This window comes from Denticeps clupeoides, chromosome 1 (assembly GCF_900700375.1).
Source record: "Denticeps clupeoides chromosome 1, fDenClu1.1, whole genome shotgun sequence".
Lineage (NCBI taxonomy): Eukaryota > Metazoa > Chordata > Actinopteri > Clupeiformes > Denticipitidae > Denticeps > Denticeps clupeoides.
The window spans coordinates 16,336,790-16,360,895 of record NC_041707.1 but is presented as its reverse complement, the minus strand read 5'-3'; the positions used below and the strand labels follow the sequence as shown (position 1 = coordinate 16,360,895).

The following is a 24,106-nucleotide window of genomic DNA, read 5'->3' as shown; positions in this document are numbered from 1 at the left end:
CCTAGGTGCCCCTGAGGTGCCACTGTGCAAAGCACCGCCCCCACACACTGCTCCCTGGGTAAAAATCAGAAGACACATTTCGTTGTTTGCACCATATGCTGTACCATCACTTTAGTGAGCAGTGGGCAGTCAGGGTGGGGATGGTACTTTGCTCAGTGACACCTAAGTGATACCTTGGTGGTTTGAGATTTGAACCCGCAACCTTCCAATCTCGGTTCCGCTTCCTTACCCGCTAGTAGATTAAAATATCAAATGTGTGTGAAGTCGGCACACAGAGAACATGCTACATGCACAGAAACATTTGTTTTAAGAATCAAAAAAACTAATCTTAAACACACATATATGCACACGCACACATTTCGTGTTTGATACCTGACAAGTTTGCCCATGAACAAAAAAATTATCAGTCTATAGTTTCAATGGTAGGTTTATAGAACAATGATACAAAACTGTATAAAATTTGTTAGAAACAAATTAGCATTTACCTTAATGAAATAAGTATTTTATATCCTTTATCAATCAGAAAGATTTCTGGCTCCCAGTTGTATTTTATACTGGTAAGCTTCTCAACTCCTTAAATGTATAAAAGACACTTGACCATAGAAGCAATCAATCTATCCAGATTACAAACTCTGCACCAAGACCACAGAGCTTTCCGAGGATGTCAGGGACAAGATTGTGGACACAAGGCTGGAATGGGCTACAAGTTCATTGACAAGCAGCTGGGTGAGAAGGTGACAACAGCTGGTGCAATTATACACAAGTGGAAGAAACATAAAATAACTGTCCTATAGAGCTGCCAAACATCAGCCACAAAACATTAATGACTTGAAGATCTGCAAAGAGGAGTGGGATAAAATCCCTCCTGAGATATGTGCAAACCTTGTGGCCAACTGCAAGAAATGTCTCTGTGATTGCCAACAAAGGTCAAAACACATTTCAAAACAGAACGTTTTTTTTTTTACAGCATTTATCAGACGCCCTTATCCAGAGCGACTTACAATCAGTATTTACAGGGACAGTCTCCCTGGAGCAACTTAAGGTTAAGTGTCTTGCTCAGGGACACAATGGTAGTAAGTGGGATTTGAACCCGAGTCTTCTGGTTCACAGGCGAGTGTCTTACCCACTAGGCTACTACCACCTACATGAACCAAATACTTATTTCATTACTTTATGTTCTGTCTCTCACTGTTCAAATACCATTGAAACTATAGACTGATCATTTAGAAAAATCATTCATCAATCATTTTTACCCTGATTTTATATACATATATGTGAGAGTGTGTGCATGTGTGTGTGTACACAATTGCTGGAGAAGATTACTCAAAAATTACTTGGTGCAGTCCTAGTAAGGTCTGCTGGTTTACACTATATACTATATACATACTTCACTTACACCCCACATACTCACTGCTATATGCAATACTTTTTATTTTGCAGGTTTTTCAGAAACAATGTTCAATGAAATGTCCCCAGAAACATCCAAAATTGGAGACTTCTAGCATAATTTTTGAAACAAAAAGGACACAAAAGCCCAAAGTCTCAGTACCGTACACTTACCCAAAGAACACAACAAACCGCGCTGTCTCTACCCTGTGCATAGCAATGTTATGGAGAGAAAGAGCACCCCCATTAAAAACAGGAGGTTACAAGAGGGAGGCCAAGAACACTTCTGTCACTGAATTCATCCTTCATGATTATCGCAGTTATCTTATCGCAATCTTCCTCTTATTAAAAGGCACACATTTTTTTCACAAATAACAGCAAGTCAGAGCACAGGTCGCAGTACCTGTCTAGGGTGAGCAGAAGCGTTTCATTAATTTCTGGGACATTGTCTGCCATGATGGTGATGTTAATTGCCGCTTCGCTCTGTCCAGACAGGAAGGTGATTGAGCCATTGAAGGGTGAAAGGTCCTCAGAGGTCACATCCATCCTGTTTTCTCCAGTGGGGCGTAGGCTCCAAAACACCACAGCTTGACCATCAGTCCCATCGCGCCGCAAAGGAAGGGTCACCTGCGAGCAAGAACACATGAACACATGAATGTCACATGCCATACTATGCCTTGGAAAATTCACTATGGATTTGAACTACTGAAATATGTATTAATATTAGCGGATGGCACACAGCACATAAAGTACTTAAACTGAAAATCAAGGTTCTGTTTTGAATTGTCTTAGTTTTACACATGTAGTGGTTGTAGTAAAGTTGGTGAACCCAAAATTAAATGTGAAGTAAAAGTCAAATGGATGTCACTGTGAAACATAGCACAGCACATGGTGACACAATAAAATGTGTCCTCTGCATTTAACCCTTGGTGAGCAGTGGTGAGCAGTGGGCAGCCATGAAAGGCACCCAGGGACTATGCTTTGCTCAGTGGCACCTCAGTAGCTTTTGGATTTGAACCAGCAACCTTCTGATTATGGGTCCATTTCCTCACCCACAAGGCCATCACTGACCCAACATAACCCCCCTTTTAAGCTTATAATGGCTGCAGATACGATATCTGATTCCTGGATCAGCACCATGAGATAATGGGAGTTTACCGTGCTGTAATTGGTGTTCTCCGGTTCCAGTAGCACTAGGGTCTGGTTGCTGGTGAAGCCAATCTCCCCATTCGCGATGTCTGGGGTGATGGTGAGGGTGAGGTTAGTGACTCCGCCAAAGCGAGGGCTGACTGATGGCACAGGAGGGCTAATGTTGACCAGTTGCACACTGTTCAACTGAGAAAGGCAAAGCAGTTTTCATTAAGTAAACAGGAAAAAAAAACACTGCACAGATTATACTTATTATGTAAAATATGTGTGTGCAATGCTAACAACCCCTCTGGATGCTCAGTATCTGCCGATTTCATTGTTTTTTTTCTTCCTAATGGCACCAATAGACCCACTTTTCACTTAACAAATCACTTCAGACTGCCAATCAGACTAGTTTGTGCATGTCCATGTGCTCCTTAATGGCTCTGCAGGCAATGAGTGTGAAAAGGAACATTCTTTCTGTGTGTGTTTGTTTTTAAGCTGTTTGTTTGTCTTCTCCTCCCGGATCCCAGGGCTATGAGCCAAACCTTTCCATCCACACCACTCACACATGCAAATTGGGACACGTTCATCAGCAACTAATGAGAGTAGCCATCTGTGAAAAGGCAATCGTGTTTGGGGCCCCATGTCCCTGAAAATCACCTGGAACCCAAACGCCAAAGAATGGAAAACACAAAACAGTCCCGTTTCAGCTACACAAATTTGAGTTAGCATTAGCATATTTCAGTTTCATTTAATCATAGGCATAATACATATGTATGTGACTGTCTGTGTAATCAGCAACACTAACCTCATATTAATAAACCCTTTCCAAATTTCTGATGCTAGGTAGGGATTTGTTTGATTGCTCCAGGCCCATTAGTTTACCAGAAAAATGAAAGTGTCAGCCTGTCCAAAAATGTGACAAATGTGACCAGGCCTTAAGGTCCTACACACAGAAACTGTCACGTAAATTGATTCACGTAAATCATCTTAAAGACAGCGGCAATCAGAGCACCCTTTGTTTTTAAACTGACATTGATTAATGTACATGTACTACACATCCACATTTATATGCATAATATGAACTAATGCCAAACAAAGGAAGAACATGCACATGCATACATTTATATCCAGATGGCTCACAAGAAAGACTGAATGCTAGTGTTGTCGTGGTAACCACATCAACAGGAGACAGCTTCAGACTCAGTTTTTAATCGTCACCAGCAGCGCGCACACACAAGTGCTAAAATATGTTGAGCCATAGTTATTTTGCCACCGAAAGGTCATTTTAACATTTGTGGTGTGTTCGCGTTGATGTTGAACTTCAGCCTCATCCTGCCTGTTGAAGGAATCATTCATAGAAATAGCAATTTTTTTGCACCTGAACAAGAAAGTGGGCACCATTCTGTAGGAAGGCATCATTGCGAATTGGCAGGACGAGCCGTGCCTGTCGCTGCCCCGGGTAGAACATCAGGCTGTTGACAGAGCTGCCATTCAGCACCCCGTCTCGAACTCGCATGGGGTCTACTGGGCCTGCTGGAATGTAGAGTGCGGTGAGAATCAGCTGAGTGGTGCCGACAGTACCGCCCTCCCGCAGGAAGCTGAAGGACAGGAAGCGGGCACTAGGCAGACTCTGGATGCGCTGCTCCTCAAGGGGATGGAAGCGGAATCGCCCGTACACATCATCACTGTCCTGAACGTAGAATATCATCTGCAGAAGGGAGAGAAAGGGAAATCAGTCTATAAATTAATACTTAAAGTCACACCCCACTAAGAACCATCTACTTCTTTGTATGAGTATGTATTTTAAGCTGCTTCACACACACATGTGCTGGATGCAGCTCTTCTCGTTAACCAAGGGAGTTGAGGGTGCTGAGTCACTTCCTAGCAATACACACTTCACACACTTAAACTCACACTACATAAATTAACCCTACAGCCAAAACACAATAAATCTGCACACACACATACGCACAATCACACTGAGAACCCCTGGAGAGACTTTACCACATAAACAGGAACACCAAAGTGTGAGAGCGTGTGTGAAACATGCTGAATAAGCCCTACTGCCACTGCAACACACGGCAGCATCCAACCACATCCTCCCGCTGTGACTGAACACTCTCCAGATGGATCCAAACCCGTTCTTTGCCACATTTCAGCCATTAACTGATCAGCATTTAAAAAACATTTTGCCCAGCACATTGTTATAAAAGCTGATGTGCTCAACAGGACCACACTATCCTCCTTTGCTGCCATGTAGAGATGTGCCTATCTAAAGGAACTTCTAGTGTTTACCCTGTGTGAAGGCTACTAGTGTCCTCTCCCCATGGGAATGTGGTGGACCTCCATGCAATAGGGCAAAGGTGTATAGAGCTAGTAGGTCAATGTGTGTGCAGTCAATCATCTCACACTCAAGACACAGCAAGACAGACTCACCTCTGTAGGCTCATCCATCTCTGCTCCACCCTGCACTGACCCAGGCAGCAGACGTAGGAGGAAAGCCTCAGACTCCTCCGGGAAGTCATCCTGTGTGATGTTCAGAGACAAGGCAGCAAGCATCTGGCCAGCAGCAAACCGCAACGTCCCTCGGGCCGGACTCAAGTCATCTGTGACTGGTGAGGTGTCACTCGAGTTCCGTGTGATGGTCCAGTTTATGGACACGTTACCATGGGTACCTCCATTTCTCACAATAGTGATGTCTTCAAAGCTGAGAAAAAAACTGAATAATAAGGAAGAAGAAAGGGATTCTAAAAGACCATATGGCTGTATCTTCCCACCTCAAACCTACCTCACAGTCAGATCCTCGTTGATGACGACTGTCTGGCTAAAGAGTGAGCTACTGATTGACAGCACCCCGTAGGGTTTGTCGTTGGGCTCAATAGTGATGTGTGCAGAGCTGGGGGTCAACAGCACAGCATCACCCAACAGGGTCTCCTCCAGCAGAACCAGCTGGAAGGACTCTGCGATCTCAGGCACTTTGTCATCAGTGATGTTGAAATGCAGCTGGGCAGTGTGGACCCCGGATTGAAAGACCACCACCCTCTCCACCTGAAGGTCTATGAAATCTACCCCGGGTGTAGCCGCGCTCGCTGAGCCATCACTGATGATGCTGTAGCCCACAGAAACTTCACCCTTCTCAGAACCAATGGGCTGGTCATCCTCTGTGCGGCCGCGGGTGACTGTGATGGATATGATGCCAGCAGACTCAGGCACCACAAGGGAGGGTTGAGTGAAGCGAATTGGTGCATCGTTGCGGGAAATTTGAATTTGGACACTGCTGCGGTTAGGGTTGAGGAGTGCGCCACCCGCTGCGCCTGTCAGCTGCACGGTGAAGATCTCATCATCCTCTGGGATCTGCCAAGAGTTTCACACAAGTCTCAGAGGCCAATTCTGAGCTGTACACTACAGACGTTTAAGGACTAAGGCCACTGATGATGGGATACAATTAAAATATTACCTAACAAATTAAACTTAGATTCATCCTAAACCACAGCAAGCACACTATATTGAAGGGAAATATGTTCATGTCCTGAGCAAATTAAATGAATATTTTTACAGAATTTTACAAACATTAATACGTTTATAGTCTTGCTTTACTGTATAGCAGAAACTCAGCAAAGTGCTGTCCAGTTAAGAGAGGGCCTAACATTTACCTAAGCACAAGAAGACCCACACCTTATTAATCCAAAAATGTTCTGTAATAAAATTTTCAGGAATCTCTTTGGAACTGAAGAGATGATTAAAGATAAGTCGTGCCTATGTAGGGACTGCATATTCTACGACTAAATTCTAGATTCACAACCTGTGAAATTGGCATTATACTGTGTGTCTGGGAACTGTGGACTGTCAAATTGAAATAAACTGTTTTTCTTTAATGGAATTCTAAGTGCTTGTCTAGGAGGTGTAAGATACATTATTTCCCCAGTCGTTCTTTATGGTCTCCATTGAAAGTTGGAGCCACTTCTGAGACAGCAGCAAGGTTACACAAACATTCTTTTCCCACCAATGGAATGCAGACACAATCAGAGGGGAGCACTGGGATTCAGACTACAACCCCAACATGCCAAAGAGACTGATTCTGATAACTGTCTCTCATCAGACACATGACTGCAGACTGTGAAGGTTACAATATCCAAGATTAGATAAGTGTGTGCCTTGCCTTATCATCCCGTATCAAGATGCTGAAGACCACAACAGCCCGTCCTGGAGGTATTGTTATGTTGCCCTTATCTGGGCTTAGGTCTTCAATGGCAGGATTTGGACCACCTGTGATCTGCAAGTATAAAAATGTATCACAAGTCATGAAAAATAAATCACATAAAAGTAAAATAATGTTACATAAAAAATTTAGTGTTACTGTTTCTCCAACCTCAAAGTTGACTGTGACAGTCCCATAAGTTCCACGTTCACGGATGAGGGTGAGAGGAACATACTGATTCCTGCTCTTCGGTTCCTCCACAGTAATGAAAGAGGACTGAGGGTAACAGGAAGGCAAGGTTGGAGGTCGCGCGTGAAATAACATATCAAAAAGGGCAGTGGTGGCCTAGCCTACTCAGAAGGTTGCCGGTTCGAATCCTGATCCGCCAAGGTGCCACTGAGGTGTCACTGAGAAAAGCACCATCCCCACACACTGCCTGTCATGGCTGCCCACTGCTCACCAAGGTGATGGGTTAAAGGCAGAGGACACATTTCACTGTGTGCACCCTGTGCTGTGCTGCTGTGTATCACAATGACAATCACTTCTTTTTTTTTTTCTTTTTTTTTTATTTAACAAGGTACCATGACAGATAATGCCTTCTGCTTTATCACATTCAGGGAGAAAATCCAGTAAATCCAAGTAAAAATATTTAAATTAATGACAAATAATGTAATGATGTGTGTGTGTAACTGTATTAACCTGAAGATGACTGTACGAGTGTATGTCACATATGAGTAAGAGAGAGTAGAGCAAGTGGGTGGGTGAGATCCAATGATAGGCGTGAGGAATGGTTTCCGCAGCAACACTGAAAATTCCATTGACAAGTTAATCCATTGAGCAAAGTGCTCCTGTGTTGTTTTCCTCCCCGTGTCCCTAGCAACAGCAGTCATCCTGGGGTTCGTGTTTGTGTGCAGCCTGTCCAAGTATCTGACCTCCTCATTCTCAGGACTGCACCCCCCAGTGTTGCACCATCCCTCTCAAAACACTCCAATCATTAACACAAACCATAAAACAATTAACAAGAGTCTACCATCTCCCAGATCAAACTAAACTGCCATGTTCTCAAACTATTTTTTTACTCTGACTTAAGGTAAATTAAAAATGATAAATGGCTGCTGGTAAAACTGGACTATGAATGAGAAGCTCTTAGATGAAACCTTGGTATTAACAGTTAGAATCAAGAAAAACCACAGCTGGAAGTCTTCTGGCACATTGCATGATCAACTATAATGCAACTATAATGCTGTCTGATCATGCTGTCAGGACCAGACATAATGTGTTTATACCTTGGAAGAAATAATTCAATAACACAAATTATAATAATAAATTATAAACACACTTAGTAAAAGAACCTAGAAAATGTAAAAAATACAATTTCAAGTTTTGCAAAATTGTCTTACCGAATTAAAAGAGATGATTCCAAAGGCATTGTCATTTGACAGAATGGTGATGGTGGCCTTGTTGGGGGTCCCAAGTTTCACACCATTGGATGAACTCTGGAAAGACCAGATTATCCATTACATTAGAGAAAAACAAATACATTTAACATCAGAGCTCAACAATATCTGACTTTAAATCAGCACAGCAAACATATATATACTAAATAGATATAATTTTTTAGTTGTATTTTATGTTTTACAGTGAAAAAATCCAAGTATTCAAGAAAAAGAGGGACAGAGAGTGAGTGAGAAAGAGAGAGATGAATGACAAGAGGAATAAGAGATTAGACCCCTCTCTGAGACCCCTGCATGTAAACCTCTATTCAGAGCGCCTTTTGCACAGTTGTAACAGAGCTCTCTTTCAGCCCTGTAACTGCACCTATAGAGACACAACACACACACATACACACACACACAAACACACACAATCTACATACTTGCAGATCACGAGATCACAGAACACAAACATTCCCATTCAGAAAGGAATATGCACACACAAAACAAATGTTTAAAGCTAATTGATTAATCAGTTTAAAAAAAATTATTTTCCTGTATTATTGTATAACAGATATGTTGCAGGATGTAATCTAGACATCCATCTGTCAAATTCTGAGAGACAACTGTTATGTGTTCGCTTTCTGTCTTAACACAAAACGTCATTCATCACAACTCTGACAAGCGAGGCTGACAGGATGATGGAGCACGGTGTTGGAGGCGCTCCTAATCTTTGGGAATTATGGAAAAATAAACCAGCTCTCATTCATTCATTGGGAAGAATATAAGATATAAAAATATGTGTAAGAAAATGAATTGGTAAGAAAATGTAAGAATACTACAAATATTTTTTTTTCTAAATACAAAGATAAACAAACTGTACAGCATTTAATTGTATTTAATGTATTCATTAAATGGGAGATTAATGCCATAATCATGCATCCCTTCCCTGAATCAGAACACACAATATCATATATAATAGCCTATTAGCATAATTCGGACAGACACTGCCATCTTATTCATTCACTACCTGTGTGTCATTGTTTTCTTGTTATTCCTAAACCACACGCTATTGCATGGATTTGCAGAGTAATCTGCTGTGTGTAATCTGACCTGTACTTGTTGTGCGGAACAGTGGCTGTCACAACGGTTTTCATCCCACAAAAGGTGACTCACAACACTCAGCACAAGGCACACTTTCCGCCATTACATGGGGGGGGGCTTTCTGTGGTGCTAAGTAGCTTGCTACCCAACCCCCCCTACCCCCACCCCCCAACGGCACCCCATAGAGCCCAAAGAAGAGACGGGGGAAAGGGATGACGTTGACTATTCATGCAGGCAGAGTGTAATTAGGCCTTTATTAGTGACTGAATGGGGAAGGCTTGGGCGTGGTCTTTAATTACACTCAAATTCATGTGTCTCTACAACAGCTGATCCAACATCAACTAATATGTTGAAAAAAACACAAACTCAGCATTCTGTCCAGTGTCTACATTGCTTATCATTATGGTTTGTGGATACTGGATTCCTCTATATCATTTTCACACCAGAATCCCTGAAGATGTAGGAGAGAGAAGAATGTGATCATGATTTGAAAACGTTGTGTCAACGTGTGGGTTCTTTTTTTTTCAAAACCATTGTATGCCCTCCCCCTAGAAAATTCAGTACAATTAGTTGCTGTGACCCACAAAAAAAAAAGCAACTGATAATCTGAAACAAATCTATCTGGGGAAAATAACACATCACAAACCTGCAATATTTACTTTTGCCTCAGGAACTGAGACACCAGCACAAGAGGTGCAGATAGTAGAACATGCAGATAGTCCAAATCAGCATTTCTGATCAGCTTCTCTCTCAAATACACAGAATCACAGGCGTGCAAATGTAATGACAGATCTTACGCAAAAACACTTATTATTACCTGCAGTTTGAGGTTGAATACAAATGTCTCATCAGCTTCAGGTAGGTCATCATCTTTCACAGCAATGAAGATGGTCTTTCTGCTCTCTGAAGAAAGAAGAAAGGCTGCAGCACTGCTGGCTTCAAAATCTGAAGTATCTTCTCCTTCCAGCTATAAAATTATCCACAAAAAGAGATAAACAAATACAGCCATTACATTTACATTTCAATTAACATTTCACACACATTAAAATTGACCATTTGGCTTCCCTTCACACAGCACCATACACACATAATTAGAACTATATCACCAAAAACACTCTCATAAATATTGTGGCTTTTTAAATTCATGGGCATTAAGGTTTCTATCATGTGGACAGTGTAATTGTAGTGCAAAGATTTATTTATTTTCTCCCATTGGTTTTCTTAGCAAACCCCCTGATGGTACCCGTAAAGCACAATTACAAAAATAGACATTAAAGAGCTTCCACAAGAACAGGAACCCACTGTTTCTGACTGTTTTAAATACATGTTTCTGGGCAGAGGAACTCCCAGCTTCCCTCCTGGGTGCCAGACGTGTGTTTTCTTGTGGAAGCCATTTAAACCACCAGCTTTCATGTCACCCACCAACACCCACAGCATAAAAAGCAGCGCACAAGAAACTGCTGGAAGAGTGACACCAATGACAGCCCTGTGTTGGTGTTGGTAGAGTGAGATCTGTGCTAATGGTGTCCAGATGCCCCACATCACTGACAGTTTTTAGCATCTTTAGCACCCTTAGCAGCGCTACAGCTGGCCACAGATGTGTGTGTGCAAGGATGCCTCCAGCTGTTTCCTCAAAGACACTTCACTTAGACGGAGGGGTGAAATTTGGAAAACACAGGGGCTCTGGAAGAGAGGAACATCACTCAGCTTCTGCCTGAGTGCTGCGTTTTATACTCTTTTACAGGCAAGCACATCACATGGTGCACACAACAAAATGAGTCCTCTGCATTTAACCCATCAACTTTGTGAGCAGTGGGCACCCTGGGAGCAGTGTGTGGGGACGGTGCTTTTTCTCAGTGGCACCTCGGTGGCACTTTCCTTACTTTCCTAGGCCATCGCTGCCCAACATCGGTTAGGGGAGGAGCACTCTTGGCTGTTGCCACCTCCTCTGCCCCATCCAACTTTGTCATGTATTTTGCTATAGTTAAAAAAAGTTTAATTATACCTATTCTTCATAAGTGACTAACAAAAATCTGATTAAAGATATTCAGTCAAATAAATAATTCATTTACACATTTTCTTTTTGGAATGTGCCGAACAAATGCTCTAAATGTTGATAGGCTAGTATGTGGCTGTTAACTGTATAACAGCTAAGAACATTGTGCCTCATCCAAAGAGTGGCATGTGAGTGTGGAGACTGTCTTTCGGTCAATGAGATATACACAATACATCTGATGAAATCATGCTAAATACAACTGTTGGTATCTGCTGCCATTGGTTTTTAGCTAAATTTAGCTGGTATGGTCAGCATAACCAGCACCGAAACCCCGAAGCTGGTCAAATTTTCTGGTTTAGGCTGGTCTCTATTGGGATGACCAGTGTGGCAACATACATTAACCTGTTAAATCTGACAGCTATTTTATTTTCATCAGGGAGCACAAGGGTGTTTTTCTGGTTAAGCTTTGCTATGAACAACTGAATGTTTAATTAAAACCACTCATTGTTTCATCAATTCCTGCTGTCAGTAGGGTGCCTATGTCATGCTGATTAATGCTGAAGTGCAATCAAAATCCTGTGTCCCTTGAGCAAGTCTCAAAATGGAACTAGCACAGCTGTCTCTATGGTGTGGAAATTTTTGACTGCTGTAACAGAGGTATGGTACAACAACAAGACCAGATAAAGAATACCTTATTGTGCTGAGGATATATGAAAATGTTCTAGTCTTACCAGAACCAGTGCAGTGACGTTGACTGGATCTCCAATCCTCTCCACCAGCAGTCGGATGACACTGCTGCTTCTCTCCTCCACCACAAAATCTGTCTGACCCAGAAACCTCAACTCAGCTGACTCCGTCACAGCATCCGGGACCAGAAACACCAGAATGAACCCGGTGAGAGTGGGCAGAGCTAGCATTCCTGTAAAATACACACAAACATTAATTGCTTATGGAAATGGGGCAGTGGTGGCCTAGCAGGTAAGGATGCGGTTCCATAACTGAAAGGTTTGCTGGTTCAAATCCCAAATCCCCAAACTATGCATCTTACTATACATGACTGCCTATAGCATACCGTCCTCCTTGATTGATGTTTAGAAAAACTGCATTAAGTTGTCAAAAATGACGAGATTATCCGTTTGACATTTTCACACCACACCACAGAACAGAATAAATTTATGTAAACAGCAAACAAATGAACAAACAGTAAGCATATATGTGCTGAATCATGAAACTACACTAGAACAGTGTTAGAACAATATGTCAAAAAAAGTTGGAAAAGTTATTGTTATAGGTTTTGTGCGATTGATGGTTATTTAAAATGCAGCAGGACCTGCTCCTGCTGTGCATTTATCTGCTGGTTATGTCATATTGGGACACGCCGATGTTCCCTCATTCACAGATCTGGATCTCTCTCTCTCTCTGTCTCACCCCCATCGGGAACTGTCAGTAAAGCCATGCCCACAGCAGCCGTATGGACAGTCAACATTTCAGGTCTTGTGCGCGGCCTCGACAATCAACGAATACAGAAAGCTTAATTAGTCTGCTCTTATAAAATATACCGTGTTTGGCCAGTCAGATGCGTGTGTCGCACACTCATTGCGTGAGAGGTGGCAGTCCTGCGAGCACTTTCACATTTCACTTTCAAAACAAAAAGTGTATTTCAATGTTGTCAATAAACTCCCAAGCCACTTTATTAAAAGCATGTTGTATAAAATATGTACAGTTACATGTTCAATGTGTAAGATTTTTGGTTTAAAATATAAGAAATAACTGTGCATTGTGTTGCTGTGATAATTACTAAAGTTGAAGTGAAGTGATTGCGATACACTACAGCACAGCACACGGTGACACAACGAAATGTGTCCTCTGCATTGGGCAGCAATGACAGGCGCCTGGGGAGCAGTGTGTAGGGAGGAGGCTTTGCTCAGTGGCACATTGGCGCTTTGGGATTTGAACAGGGGTCTCTTCCTTAACCGCTAGGCCATCACTGCCCACTAAACACCACTAAAGTTAGTATGATAATCATCTGCACCTAAACTCATAACACCACTGGCCCACAAGAATGGAAAACATCATTACATTTACATTTGAGCCATTTTGGCAGACACCCTTATCCAGAGGGACTTACAATGTGCTTATGATGCATTGTGACGCACAGCATAGCAAGGCACATGGTGCACTCAACGAAATGTGCCCTCTGCATTTAACATCTTCACCCTTAGTGAGCAGTGGACAGCCATGAAAGTATATAGGATGTAAACTGCTAATGCAAACTGCTCTCTTCTGAAACAGGCAGATGTACTGTAGCTTTCCGACAGTGAGTCCAGACAGAGGGTTTTTATGGGCACCATTCACACAGCCACTCAAGTCCACTTCAGTGTGAGGAGCGGTCATGTGCCCAAGTCTTATGCAAAAAGTTAGTAGGTCAAAAAAAAAACATACTTTGGAGTATGGTTTCTGTCTGTCTGAAATTCATTTGTGATGAGATTGGCCAGGATGGCAGATGACCACACCTCCCCCTTAAAGCATTACCCTGACTACAGCCAGCCCACAGGCTGTAGTCATGGCCAACAAAACAAACAAAATGAAAAGTGGGTGTGGCTATGTACACTTGTGGGCATCTCTTGGCCAGCTACATTTTGCTTGAATGAGGTGATATTTTTCCTTCGTGTTTGATATTCTTTTTAAATTATAATGCTGAAAACAGCACCAGTTCCAAGATTAGGTCACCATGTCCCCTTGTTGTTGTTGTTTTTTTGCCACAAAATATCCATGTTTTCATTGGTTCCACCGCTGGTACAATATTCAGTTTTAGAAACAGTCTGAATTTAGCAGCTGAGGTTCATTAGCCAGTATGACGGTCTGGATTGTGAACCCAGCTCTGAGTTTAGTCAGAATTGGACAGTATGTGTTTGTGATTAGGGGCCTCTAAGCGAGCAGACCGAGAGATTACAGAGGGAGGTTGGAGACTCCGTCATCTCCCTTAAAATACAGTTGAAGCCAAAATATTTGCCCCTCTTATGAAATTAGACAATAGTGAAAGTGAAGTGATTGTCATTGTCATTGAAACACTGCAGCACTGCATATGGTGCAATGAAATGTGCCCTCTGCATTTAACCCATCACCTTGCAGAGCAGTGGGCAGCCATTAAAGTTGCCCAGGGATCAGTGTGTGGTAGACAGTACCATAGTTGTTTTTTGCGGCCTGTTTTAATTTTAGTTTTAGAGCCAAGCTGTCATTTTTTTTTCCATTTTCCATGACTTTGTTGTGAATTTGTTATAACATTAAAACAGGTGATGACTTATTCTGTGCTTGAAGTGATGCTTGAAGCACCTATGGATGGGGTCAACAAATTGTTCTGAAGATTTTGTTATAAGCTGCAGAATAGGGCAAAGAATTCCAGGATGCCTTTTCAATAGTGGTTGTGTCGCATTTTACCCAGATACATTGCTGCCATTTTGTGGTTGGCTGGTAAGAACCCAGAGAAGAAGCACGTGTTTCATACTGTGCCTCTGAATGGGAAACAGAAACCACAATATAATAACACCATTAAACAAGAGGAAATAATGTCTTGTCTCATCACTGAAAATGAGGAGGCATTTTAGTGTTGGACACCATATTTTGTCTTGTTATTATTAGTCAACAATATTCCATGATATATTTCATTATAGTTATGATCAGCATGTACACTATCATCTTCATCACAAGTTCACGAAGATATTTTGTCATAAATTCCTCTCTGACGAAAACAACACTAGATGGTACATTGTTCAGTGGCACATCAATAGCACCTTGGCAACCAGCAACCTTCCGACTACAGGTCCACTTCCTTACCTTGATTAGTCTAGAAAACTCTATAAATAACAATGTCTTCTAAGTTTAATTAGGATATTTTTCTTGATACACCGAATTCAATGGATCTGTGCAGGCCACTCTCATCTGTTACCATGAGTGTGTGTGTCCCTCTGTTTCCCCACACAGCCTTGCACTTTGTGGAATAATCCAGCAGCAGGTCCTTCCTTCTTAATTGGATTCAGAACCTCAAGAATTTTGTAATACCACACAAAGCCAGACCTTCCGCTTCGGCTTTTTGTGCAGATCTGGAGAAGATAGCCATCAGGATAAACATGGATAAACCAGAGGCCATTAGCAGTTGGGTCCCCCCAGTAAAAAGCAAACAGACATAATGCTTTTTGATTACTGCAATTAGGATGCATCTAACTGTTTTATTCCATGACATCCTTCTATCCGATACATTTATGGAAAAGAGGGGTATATTGACCAACAAACACATTACTGAGTGTACTGAGTGGTCAGAATGACGTGTTAGACTTACAGCTGTTTTCCTCATCTCATGTACAGCCTTCTGACTTCATGAGTTTCATTCCAGTGCTTTCATTCCTCTAATTTGCTCAGAGAACAGCAGCATGCATGGTACTGACAATGGACACACAATAATATAAATCTATTTATTCATTCCTTCATTTTCAAAACCCTTGTTATGAAGGTCATTGGGAAGCTGGAGTGTTTCCCAGCAATCTTTGGGCACAACCGCTGGACAGGGCAGTGGTCCATCTCAGAGTAAAATCTATATATTCCAGTGCCAAAATAATGCCTAACCCAGTTTGAGCTCTCTGCATCACCCCTTCTGCTACTGTAGTGATGACCAACCACAGGGCGAGGCACTACTGGGGGAAGCTGAATCCGTCAGTCAGGAGAGAAGAGCAGCATGAAGACCACAGATGCGCTGTCTACTCCAGTTCCACACAACAAACCCCAGAAATACATAGAAGGGACACCACTGGGATTGAACCTCTACTCCTTCATGCACCCACTGAGGGTGGATATGCTGGCACAATGATCCAAAAGCCCGGGAAAAGAAGGCTGCCAAGATCCTGAAGTTAAAACTACTCCTGTACCAGCGGCTGTCTGCATGGAGATTCAGTGCGCTCGACTGAGGAAAGACAAAACACTGAGTGGATGAGCTCCAGCATACTCAGAGAGGAATAATCCCTTTAGACGGATGGATTGTTGCCATTCAATTGATTTCAAAACCCACCGAAGGCCTGATAATGAAATGTGCAAAATGAATTATAGTATAGTAAGTGTATAATGTATAATGAATAATAAAATGAAGACTGTAAACTGGTCAACGAATCTGCATTGCAAAACACATTCAAATTGATTGTGTTTCCTATGCTTTGAGTGGTCCTTCCTGACAAAATAACTGTCTGTTGGGTTTCTCCCTTCCCCTGTACTCCAGATTAGGTGCTCAGGGCTCTGTACTCTGATTGGCTCTCAGCCCAAAGTAGCTGCTCCTGTTTCCAGTAAAGCAGCTCACCGAGATCTTTATCCGTAGCTGCTGTTCCCTAAAAGAGCTGTGCACCGGTGCCAGGGAACTCTGTCCCTTTAGCGACTGTGACATCAGTCAGAAATGGCTTCCCAGCTGAAACGCTGAGGTGCAGACTGCACGCTGCATGTCCATGGAGGCTTTATAATTGTTCCTGCATGAAATAAACACGCATGTATATGCATGTCTTAGGCTTTGGCCACGTCACTTTCTCAGTGACTGGACAGGGCCTCATATGGTGGTGACACACACTTTGCGTAACTGAGATGACAGCAATTACACCGGATCCCTGCTACTTGTGTCCCACTAATGTCACAGTATCTGGTTACAAGGGTTACACTGGGTCACCGATGCCCTCTAGGGTTACTTCTGATAGGGTCGAGGTAGATCCTCCAATTAGGAAGACGTAAGAGTAAACTGTCTTAGAGCATGGAGCCCATAACTAGCTTTATTACATGCTTACTCATGATGAGCAAACCTGTTACACTGGGTAAATTTACACCTCATGGTTTTGAGTGGAAATTTCATTCATGTTTTTTTGTGTAAAAATACTGCTGAAAATTCATTAAAAATCAGGAAAATTGGGGTAAAATGGCAGCAAAAAGTTGAGGTGCAAGGACAGTAGTTCCCTGTGAGAAGCCAAGTATCCCCAGAAAATTATATGATTTTGCTGATTGTACCTCTCGAAAAGATAAAAGTCCGATATTTAGTTGTTGAATTTATTAGAATTGACTTGAGAACTGAACTGAGCACCTATCATTTCACCTTATTGAGCAGCAAATGTGAATCAACCACAGACGTCATTAAACACACACACACACACACACATCAGGAGAACAGAATAAAACAGAAGAGGCATGATCTTCATGGCAGAGCTCTCCTTTTTACTGACGTCACTCACATCAGGCATCATAATTACAGGCTGTGTGAGGACCTGTATGAGAGTGTGGTTGATTTTGGCAGGCGGCATCACCACATTGCCAGGGTCATCACACACAGTAACCATAGGGAAAGAAACATCACAAGCTTCAGCCCCATAGCTGCTGGACAAAAACTCAGACACCAGTTCTCCCTCATGGTCACATTACAAGTCAGTTAAGGTCATCAGGCAACACAATATCACACACAGTACCATTCAATAGGCAAAAGACAGCCGTCATTACTTACAATATGATTCATATCAGAACATCTATTTGCAACACAAGTGTAAGTTCAAAGAAGTGTACGTGCAAAAGCTAAAAGTAGAAGGTCAGATGACCCTCATGCGACTGTCTTAGAGTGTTAAGAGTGTGCAACAGTCTGTACGTATGCTGTCTGCTACAGTCAACATGTTCTCCTCTTAAGAAAATAATGGCTGCAACATTTTTGTCACTTATGTGCATGTCAGTATGTGACTGGTTCCGGAGAAATGTGCTGTTTAATGTGTATGTAGCTGAAATGACAATCACGCTCACTTGAACTTGAACACACTGATCATCTGAAGTACAGTATGTGTTCAATACACCATACTATCACAGCATTTGATCAGATCAGATTTTTTTTTCCCCCCAGACACAAGGCTGAAGACTAAATTGTACTACACTAAAATATGACAGCAGGCATGTAGTCTCAAGTTAATTCTTGCTATTATAAAACATTTCGGTAAAACAAAAACAAGTCAATTGGGATTTTAATACATTTAATTTTAAAAATATGTTCTGCAAAAGTGTTGAGTCAGCAGTTAAGCTTCATGGGACTTTAACAATTATATTTGATGCTATTATATTTGATAATCACATTGTGAGGCATTGTGCATTAAACAAATGGCTCTTTACATCAAAGCAATACATTTACATTCACAGCATTTTTCAGACGCCCTTATCCATAGCGACTTACAATCAGTAGTTAGAGGGACAGTCATCCTGGAGCAACTTAGGGTTAAGTGTCTTGCTCAGGGACACAATGGTTGTAAGTGGGATTTGAACCCGGGACTTCTGGTTCATAGGCGAGTGTGTAACCCATTTACATCTACATCCCATTTTCTTGCTTGCATAAGCCAATTAATAATGAGAAGCAATTAAGGAAAGGAATACTGCAATCCATTTCATTCAAAAAACCACACCCATCTCCATGCAGTATGGGACATAGTAAACCCTCTGATTCCTCGGAAGCCAGACTCATTCATCGGACTCTGGGAAAATTTTGGGCTACCATATATGGCAAGCTCAGAAGCCCATAATTGCAATTCATGTTGTTTCTCTTCAGGCTCCTGCAGTATTTTTAGGTTGGCCAATGTGTCCCACAACTCAAGGCTAGAGAAATTAAGAAATTTAATAAGCAAGCGCAGCTAAAACACACATCATTAAATCCAAAATAATTACCATATCCTACAGCTTTCCTTTGCCTAGACACAAATTTGAGCAACACCCAGAATTAGATTCAGGTTTTTGAAGGGGTGTTTCAGGGAACATAAAATTAACCTTCTAGTTAAAAAGAAAGAACAAGCGTGTGGAGAGGTTTGAGTGGGAACAGATGCCATTCCATATGAAGAAAACAGAACCCAAGTCTCCCACAGAGCAGGAACAGCAGCATCACAACACCATCCCACTGTTTCGCTGAGAACAACCCCTTGAGTGAACTCAGTGCCAATCAAGTGTGTGCTCTGGAAAGGACTTTTTAAAAGAAAGAGAGACGGAGAGAAAGGGTATTATCCAAAGGCCGGTTGTCCCAATCTTTCAAGTCCTGCCAAAGGCATCCGACGTGCTCGCTTAAACACAACAATTTTTTTATCTTATATGTAAAGGTCCGTCTGAGCTCCTCTAGAGAACATTCATTTAGAGCAAGCTAATATATTTGCTAAAGCCCCCGAGCATGACAAATCTGAGTCTGAAGGCACTAACGTACCCATATGACATCACCACTCCACACCTCTGCACCTCGGCATAACCACATCCTAAACATATATGCCCCTCATCCACATCATTCAGCTAGTGGGAGGTTCCAACAGTCATCAAGGCACAGTACTAGCACCGACGAAGATCGTCTTGTTTGAAATCATTTCACTTTGGTTCGCTTTGGCAATTGAACCCTAGTCAAACCTTTTCCATTTTTCTAGATAATTAACAATGGCAGTCTTAGAATGCTGAGAAATATGTGAAGCACCGGAGATGAAGGGGAAGGGTAAGATGGGGGAAATTACTGTTCGCCAACAGCAAGGCTGCAGTTGTGCTTGTTCTTTCTTTCTTTGTTTCTTTCTCTCTAGAAACATTGTTTTTTTGTTTTTTTTTTTTAACTCAGCTCCTTTCTTTTCTCTCCCTCTCTTTTTTTATGCAGAAACCTCCCTCCCACCAAACACGACTCAAAACCCCATTCAAACAGCAGATAGCCCCCAGGCCTTTGTAAGAGCCGCAGAGATGTGGGAAATTCCTGTCCCAGCCTCTTCAGGCGCCTGCTTTTGCCAGGGCTGGGGGACAGATGGCCGGACTGTGGATGGGGACAAACCTCTGATCAGAAGCCCCTCCAAACCACAGAGAACACACAGAAAAAGCGTTGATAATGGAACGCACACCGCTTGCTCAAAAAAGTAGAAATCTAGACTTCATGGTTTTGCTGATTAAGAAATGTAACAAAAAATGTTTCTTTTTAAAAATATGAATGGAGGACGAATTCACTCGATGAATGAACAGATACATTTATAAAGAGTTTTATTTGTAATGTAACCCTAAATATACAAAGTGTGCAAGTCAATTAGGTAAATGGATAATAAAATAAAAATAAATAGCTAAAATAAATCAAAATTGATAAATTAACTATTAGCATAAGATTGAGTCGACTTACCATAAAATCCAGTAGACACGTAAGTAGACATTACCTTGCAATCATTTTTTTAGATTACATTCACTGTGCAATTCACACCAATTCAGGAGGAAAATTCTGACTTGGTCTGGGGCTTCCTTTCAGACTCATTCACTCTCTCGGAAAATAATTAAGACAATGGATCAATACAGGCACTGCTGACCAGCCATATATGACCACATCACCCCCCCTCCTCAAATTCCCCCTGCATGACGAAACACAGTGGGGTGGAACCCGCTTTGGCAAGTGTTTAAAAAAAAAAAAAAAACGACAGCATTTCTGAGATGCCCCATGCTACCGAGGACCAACTACTCACCCCCTTCTCACCCATCTCTACAGAAGGGTTGAAGAAGTCAAATGAGATCTGGAATGAAAGCTCCATTAAAGAACAGAGACTTTCCTTAGGCATAAGGGCATTATGAAGGCCATGTCCAGCACAACCACAAACTGCCTAAAACTCCTACACAGGCAAAAAAACAACTTTAACCTTTTTTTAACTAAATAGTTGCCCATTTCTCCCCATGGATGCTTACTTGATTTTTTTGAAATGGGGATCACTGGTCGCTCTGGTTCCGCTGTTTCGGTATTAATCCACTCTGGTGTTTTAAACAAACAGAGGTCAAAGTTCAAGTTCAGCTCCTCAGGGAAGCTGATTATAGCTGCATGTTCCTTCACATGGAATATAGCTAATTTGAGAGTGCAACTAAGAAATAAAGAAAGAAAGACTGTTGTATTTTTGTACACCGTTTGTCTGTTGTTGCCATTGTGGCCAATGCTGTGTGTAAAGGCCCCAAAGAGTGTACGGAGGGTTCAAGATAGGTCATGGCCCATGGGAATGCCTCCTCCACAACCGCTGGGCATCACTGAACACCCGGGGCTCCCCCACAGCTCCGGACAAACCACCAGTAAAACCTGATACTCCAACCAGCGCGGTGAGAGTCTCCGTTCGGGTCACATGGAGTCCCACAACGCAACAGGTCGACTGTCCCAGGACTGACTTACTCCGACGTGACATCACGGGATCTGTCGCAGACCTTATTGATCTCGAGCGGCTTAAACCTCGCCATCGTCTCATGCAAACCGGCCCTAAGAGCTTTTAAGGATGCCTCGCCCGAGAAGGACCAGCTTCGCGGCGCCACCCCACCTTCCCCTGGCTTTTCCGGTCCAGCTGGATTCCGCCTCGGCCACACTGTGCCACTACATGCGTGGCTACTTTGTTTGGGTTGAGGCCCCAGTATTGTGGGAAAGCAAGCTGGAGGCTGGAACCCCGCTACCCTCGCTGTAAAGGTGTGGATACATAAGCCAGGCTGGAACTAATCTCCCCTAGAATCGGCCCTTGTGTTTCATTTACTTTCCCACACACACACACACACACACACACACACACACACATCACTGTGCCACATATGAACATATAGCAGTTTTGTCAAAATCAGACCGTATTTGTCTGATTGAACAAGAGAGAATATAACACTTGTGCCAAGGCTTAAGTGACAAGGATGAATGAAGCTGAGGCACCGACAACAATCATTCACTGTAGTGAATAAAATGTAAAAAAAAAAAAAAAAACTACAGAGACTGCATTTAATTGCACAAATTCACTTGCAAATAACTGAGCTAAGCCAATCGGCCTTTATGGAGATGATCTTTGTGTGGTCCGGTGTGTGTGTGTGTGTGTGTGTGTGCGGACAGTATACCCCCCAACACACACTTCGCGCCTGTTGCTTCCTCGGCACCTGCTGCTGCGCCTTCACCGGCTTGTGCTTGTGCGGCCCGCTAAGCAGCTAAAGCCCCCCGACATCAATCAGCCCCCCCCCCCCTTCCTTTGTCCGCCGCGGCCGGTTACAGCGTCACAAAAGCCGGCGGCCCCGGTGGATCAGCCCGGGGAGACGCGGAATCCACCGGGATCGGCCCGGCACGGACCTCCGGGGCGAACGGGGTGACGGCCACCACCCACCAGGATATTATTCTTGTCATCAGCCCTGTCGTGGCGGGAACGTGTTAAAACTCCGCAACAGGTTCCCCTGAACATCCCATAGCCATGTTTATATATACACACACACACACACACACACACATTGTTGCGTGCCCGCTCTCGGAGCCCCATAAAACCCGCGCGGGGTGACGGGGTGCCCGCGCACAGAGCCCCATAAAACCCACGCGGGGTGACTGGGTGCTGGGGTGCCCGCGCTCGGAGCCCCATAAAACCCGCGCGGGGCCACGGCGCTCGTCAAAGTTCCCCCAACGCACTACACGCATCTCACTCAAATAAATTGATTTGCGCTTCGGGGTCCCCGTGAAGTGAATTTTTATTATTTGCTTCAGTTTAATTCCCTAAAAGGTAAAACAGTTACATCCGACACGGACAAAATCGTGTTAACCTGCACTTACATTTATTCGCAAATGGCACAAAAGGGAATTTCGACATTTTTTTCTTTGTATACCTGACGTGCACAAAAAAAAAAAAAGAAACCACCGCAGCAATAATTACAGCGGGTCGCACGATTATAATGGCGCAGAAGCACCTGCTCCGTTAGACGCGACTCCTACCTGACACCGGGCTCCGAGCGTCCGAACCGAACCGAGGATCCGCGCACCAGCGCCAACCGCGGAGTCCCGTTCAACAAAAGCCGTGCGCCTGTCTCTCGGGAAATGGACACATTGTTCGTCCCGTTTCTTTTCTTCTTCTCCTTCCTCCGCCGCTGTCTTCACGGGATAATTAGTCCCGGACACTCGGGAATAACGGGACCGTCTCGGACGCACTCGGGGCTCCGACACGCAGAAGTCAGACGAACTCTCCCGCCGCTGCCCGCTCGGAGGGACGCGCCGCGAGGTGTCTTAAGCAGGGAGACGGGGACTCTGACACGCCGCCGGCCAAAGACGCACTAATCGCCTTTAGAGCCCCAGGTGCGCGGGCCGGGGGAGCAGCGCCACCTCGCGGCCGACGTGGCACTCGTCGCCAGTCGGCCTGTTTATTCAGCAGCGCCATCATTTAAGTTGCAGACAAACATACAGTACAGGCCAAAGGTTTGGACACACCTTCTCATTCAATGTGTTTTCTTTATTTTCATGACCATTTACATCGTTAGATTCTTACTGAAGACATCAAAACTATGAATGAACATGTGGAGTTATGTTCTTAACAAAAAGTGGAGACCTGGCCTCCACAGTCACCGGACCTCAACCCAATCGAGATGGTTTGGGGTGAGCTGGACCGCAGAGTGAAGGCAAAAAGGCCCAACAAGTGCTAAACACCTCTGGGAACTCCTTCAAGACTGTTGGAAAACGAGCAAAGAGCGGCTATTTTGAAGGAACTGGAATATAAAACATGTTTTAAGTTATTTCACCTTTTTTTGTTAAGTACATAACTCCACATGTGTTCATTCATAGTTTTGATACCTTCAGTGAGAATCTACCAATGTAGATGGTCATGAAAATAAAGAAAACACATTTAATGAGAAGGTGTGTCCAGACTTTTGGCCCGTACTATACTTTTTTTTTACTACACCAAACACTCACATTAAGAAGCAAACCTACGCAGGTATTCACATCTACACTCGTTTCCTCTTCAGTGTATTGAGGTAAAAAAAAAAAACTCTCTATGCTCAGCAAGGTGAAACATTACCAACAAAATAATTAAAACAATAGTTACATAAAGAGCATAAAGGATT

General features: G+C 43.1%; 1 protein-coding gene across 5 annotated transcripts in view; it reads right to left on the bottom strand.

Moving 5' to 3' along the window:
* adgrv1 (adhesion G protein-coupled receptor V1) overlaps positions 1 to 23,369 on the bottom strand; it is a 103,997-nt gene extending 80,628 nt beyond the window's left edge. For 4 of the 5 annotated variants that reach the window (XM_028978653.1, XM_028978572.1, XM_028978722.1 and 1 more), the window contains exons 1-10: positions 11,983 to 12,168; positions 10,073 to 10,222; positions 8,119 to 8,214; positions 6,890 to 6,994; positions 6,680 to 6,793; positions 5,309 to 5,874; positions 4,957 to 5,227; positions 3,899 to 4,228; positions 2,545 to 2,721; positions 1,790 to 2,013 (exon numbers count right to left, since the gene is read on the bottom strand). In XM_028978653.1, coding sequence (XP_028834486.1) covers positions 1,790 to 2,013; positions 2,545 to 2,721; positions 3,899 to 4,228; positions 4,957 to 5,227; positions 5,309 to 5,874; positions 6,680 to 6,793; positions 6,890 to 6,994; positions 8,119 to 8,214; positions 10,073 to 10,222; positions 11,983 to 12,168 — 2,219 coding nt within the window. Of the gene's footprint in view, positions 1 to 1,789; positions 2,014 to 2,544; positions 2,722 to 3,898; positions 4,229 to 4,956; positions 5,228 to 5,308; positions 5,875 to 6,679; positions 6,794 to 6,889; positions 6,995 to 8,118; positions 8,215 to 10,072; positions 10,223 to 11,982; positions 12,171 to 22,985 lie in introns of those variants that run through there. The other variant, XM_028978482.1, reaches the window with a different exon arrangement.
* Between the last annotated feature and the right edge of the window lie 737 nt (positions 23,370 to 24,106).